The sequence below is a fragment of the Vigna radiata genome, chromosome 6 (genome assembly GCF_000741045.1).
Source record: "Vigna radiata var. radiata cultivar VC1973A chromosome 6, Vradiata_ver6, whole genome shotgun sequence".
Lineage (NCBI taxonomy): Eukaryota > Viridiplantae > Streptophyta > Magnoliopsida > Fabales > Fabaceae > Vigna > Vigna radiata.
The window spans coordinates 1,187,861-1,191,664 of NC_028356.1; the positions used below are offsets into that span (position 1 = coordinate 1,187,861).

The 3,804-nt window shown below is 40.7% G+C and overlaps 1 protein-coding gene across 1 annotated transcript; it reads right to left on the bottom strand.

Annotated features, from left to right (window-relative positions):
- Window positions 1-235: 235 nt before the first annotated feature.
- Window positions 236-3,117, bottom strand: LOC106763021 (FRIGIDA-like protein 1). Its single transcript, XM_014647178.2, has 3 exons — window positions 2,127-3,117; window positions 1,264-1,427; window positions 236-1,190 (listed from the first exon to the last, which is right to left on the bottom strand). Exons 1-3 carry the CDS (start codon window positions 2,941-2,943, stop codon window positions 501-503), a joined length of 1,671 nt encoding a protein of 556 aa, XP_014502664.1. The 5' UTR covers window positions 2,944-3,117; the 3' UTR covers window positions 236-500.
- Window positions 3,118-3,804: the final 687 nt, after the last annotated feature.

Below are 3,804 nucleotides of genomic sequence, written 5' to 3' on the forward strand. Positions count from 1 at the left end.
CGCAGACTAGTGTAACAAATAATTACAAGCTACACTAAAACTACTAAAAATATGGAAAGTGTCTATTTGCGCGGGTTTTACCTTTGAAACCCGATGATATGCCTCAATGCCTGGAAAAGAAAATAAGCCTAGGCAGCGATGAAGTGCAAAAACAGATAAGTTTAAAGAAGACCACGATTAACCAAAAAGGAAGTTTATCGAAGTAAAATTATGCAGGTAATCAAATTTGTTAAACCAAGCATTCCCTCCCAATCCTTTGATACTGAATCTAGTTTCTTTCCTATAATCATTGAGATCAACAAAGCAAGCTATGTTTTTATCAAGCATTCCCTCCCAATCCTTTGATACTGAATCTAGTTTCTTTCCGATAATCGTTGAGGTCAACAAAGCAAGCTATGTTTTTATAATTAAAAGGCCAGAAGTGCAAAGTCACTGAAAAACTAATACCAAAGCTACCAAGCCAGTAGTTTAGTATTCAAAAGTAAAAGCAATTTCTTGATCTACTGAGGATAAGATGTTCGATGATAGCGCTGCAGACCATAACCACCATAGGCAGAGACACTATCATGAAAACCAGGCTCTGATGAATTTGGAAGAGAACCACGTTGACCAAGGTTACCACTGGAACCCATTGGGACATCACCAAGACCATAAGGCCCAGTTGCAGCGCCTGTATAAGGCAAGATGGTTGGGGTTTGAGCATTCATGCCATATGACATGGTTGGCAAGTTAATGTAGGGACTTCGATGTTCCAGCAACAAACCTGGTGACTGGAAACGAGGTTGTTGATCAGGCAACAAACCTGATGACTGGAAATGAGGTTGTTGTTCCAACAACAAACCTGGTGAACGGAAAAAAGGTTGTTGCTCCGGCAACAAACCTGATGACTGGAAATGAGGATGTTTGTAGTGGTGAGCAGTTGAACTGGCACCACCGACACTATTCAGGACAGCTGCAGAACCAATGGGGGCAGAAATTCGAGGACGCTTGATCGCACTTTGTTGCTGCTGATGAGAGGGGGGCCTTGCAGAAAAAGCCGATGCAGCATATTTTAAATTTGTCTTTTGCTTTGTCAATTGTTCTAAACGCTGCTGAAGGCTTTCAGGTGGATATTGCGATTGAAGATTATGACTTTCAATAACCTTGATTGCCGATTTCAGAGCATGGACTTCTCTGGCTATGATTTCATTCTGCAAAAACAAACAAATAAATACAGGCAGTGACACCGTACACCAGGTAAACAATCATGGGAAGAATACTTACTGGTGACTTCCCTTCCTCAGAAAGTTTTTTAGCAAGTTTCTGAGATTCATTCACGTGAGCTTTCAAAATGGGAATCGGTGGAATCTTATCCGCAAGATTGAACTCAAAAATATACTTGACAGCCAGAATATGTCTGCACCTGTCAACAAGTTTCTGAATAAGACCTGCAAAAACACACAAAACAAAATTTCCCTCACAAATTAAACCTCCAAAAAGGGTAACATTAGAAATCAAATAATGGAACCATCATCACCAATTCAACTTACAACATTACACTACTTAAAAAAATCCAAATCCAAGACCACATAACGTAAGCACTAGTGGCTACTGGTGTTTCCAGTCACTAAAAATGGGTTATCTTTAGTTTAGTTCCCAACTTATTTTAGATCAAGAATCAGACCCAGAGGTATTCTAACAGCCAGAAACCATAGGACTAATTCCTAAGGAATCAGATTATGAGTTAAGGGCCAGCTCCTAAACCCACAGGTTGCACTATTCGCATAGTTAACCACTGAAACCCTTTCTTATGCTCAAAAGGTCCAAACAACTATTTGTGTCAATCTCCTCGGTAATCCCCAACAGTCAAAATGACAAGTTTTCACCTTGTAATTTGTAAATACTCAACTTTAGGCCCTAAAACTTAAAACTTCGTAGGACAAAAACTTGCTGGGACTAACATTTTTAAATTTTAAAGTTACAGGAACCAAAAACACCATTAACCCTAAACACTAGAGTCACAACAACAGTTAACAAGCTACAAGACTACAACAACAAAACATAAACACAGTTACGTAATACCATCACCAAACATCTCAGGCTAACCCCCCCAAAAGAAAAACAAAATCAAATGAAAGGGATCCAACCTGGGACTTTCTCCGTTAAACCCATACTTCGGTAGAGCTCAGGAAGATCATCATTACCAGCAGCCATGGCAGAGAAAGTGACAATCTCATTATCTGTCAATTCAGAGAACAACCCATAAGCCGCCACAAACTGCAAGAAAGTCATGGCCCCAACACCTTCACCACCTTCACTGGGCAAGCTCCCCTTCCACTCCACACACAACCTCCTTGCTCTCTTAAGCACATCAAAACTCACATAAACGGACGCAGCCCTCAACTGCTGAAACAGGAACCCACAAGTCCGCTTCCTTTTGCGCAATTCCTTATCATCTTTCACCACATTCGCACCCACGACACCGTCCAGTGCATCGAGAATCATCGAAGCGGGATCGGAAGCACGCTTGAGGGCAGTCTGAATGTCAACCTCGAACGCAACCTTCTCTTTGAAATGATCCCCAACATAGTCCCGCAACCCTTTTCCGTCCACGCTGCTGCAGAGGGCGATAATGCGTTCCGCGTGGGGTTTGGGCAATGCGACGTCGTTTTGCGATGATGGGTCGGAACGGGAGGGTGGAAAGGTGGGATCTTTGGAGGGAGAGGAAGGTGGGTGAGTGTGCTGCTCTTGGGATTCGAGTGTCTGAAGAAGGTGAAATCGTTCAGAGAGGGAGTTGTGCATGGAGGTGAAGTGGGAGTCGATGTGGGACCAAGAAGGAAGGAAGAAGGAGGAAGAGAGGAGAGAGGAATGGGATTGGAGATCGTCGTAGGCTTTCTTCAAATTCTCTTTCTTGGCGTCCACCAGTTGCAGAGCCGCAGAGATGGTCTTCGACGACGTCTGCATTGTTGTCGCTGTTCCTTCGTTCTCTCAGAGAGAGAGAAAGAGGATTGTGAACAGTTTTCTTTGCAAATTGAAACCACAATGACGATGAATGGCAGGCAAGTTGGTTCAGTTCAGTGCTTTGGTTTGTGTTCCTGAATTGTCGTGATTGGGTTTCAGAATGCAAATTACAAAATCACCATGAAATTGAAAATTTTGTATCTGAATCTGACTGGAAAATTGTTAATTTGGGCCTATGGTCCTTCAATGTTTGGGCTGATTTGTTCCAATCAATCTATCGAAATTCGGGGGTTATTCCCTGTACCTCCCCAATTTCAACCCCCATCCCTCGTTCCATTTTTACTCTTTGTTCTATTTTTTCTATTCTAATTTTATCCTTTGGCAAAAATTTATATTTAGAAATAAAATTTTATAATTTTATTCTTCCACCCTCACATAACCTATTTATTCTTTTTTTTTTATCTTCATGCTTTCATCTTTACGCTTTCTTCCCAGGAATTCTTTGTTCTATTTTTCTAGAAATTCTTTCTCCCATTCTTCTTGTATTTCAAGTGATAATTGAGATATCTATTTTTTTTGGAAGAATTTGTCCTTCAATTATTATATCTCTGCATTACATTGGTGTGGTGGTGTTGTATCCAACCTTTAACCAGCGATCCTTTTCGAGTCGAGGTTAGTAATACCTTCGTAAAACCTTTAAAACGAATGGCGACTTCCGTTTACCCTTAAACGGATGTTGACATCCGTTGACGGATTCCCACATCCGTTTAAGGGTTTTCTAGATTATTTTAGATTATGTTTTTGTTTGTTGTATTTTTTAAGATTTGTTTTTATTAGTTTCATTTTTTAGGATTTGTTTTTATT

What these genes read in the sequence shown, in the direction of transcription:
- LOC106763021 (XM_014647178.2), bottom strand. Translation starts at nt 2,943, where the DNA reads ATGCAGACGTCGTCGAAGACCATCTCTGCGGCTCTGCAACTGGTGGAC. An exon ending in TTTAACGGAGAAAGTCCCAG is followed by an intron (nt 1,428 to 2,126) that starts GTTGGATCCCTT and finishes GTGTTTTTGCAG; the next exon opens with GTCTTATTCAGAAACTTGTT. An exon ending in CTGAGGAAGGGAAGTCACCA is followed by an intron (nt 1,191 to 1,263) that starts GTAAGTATTCTT and finishes TTGTTTTTGCAG; the next exon opens with AATGAAATCATAGCCAGAGA.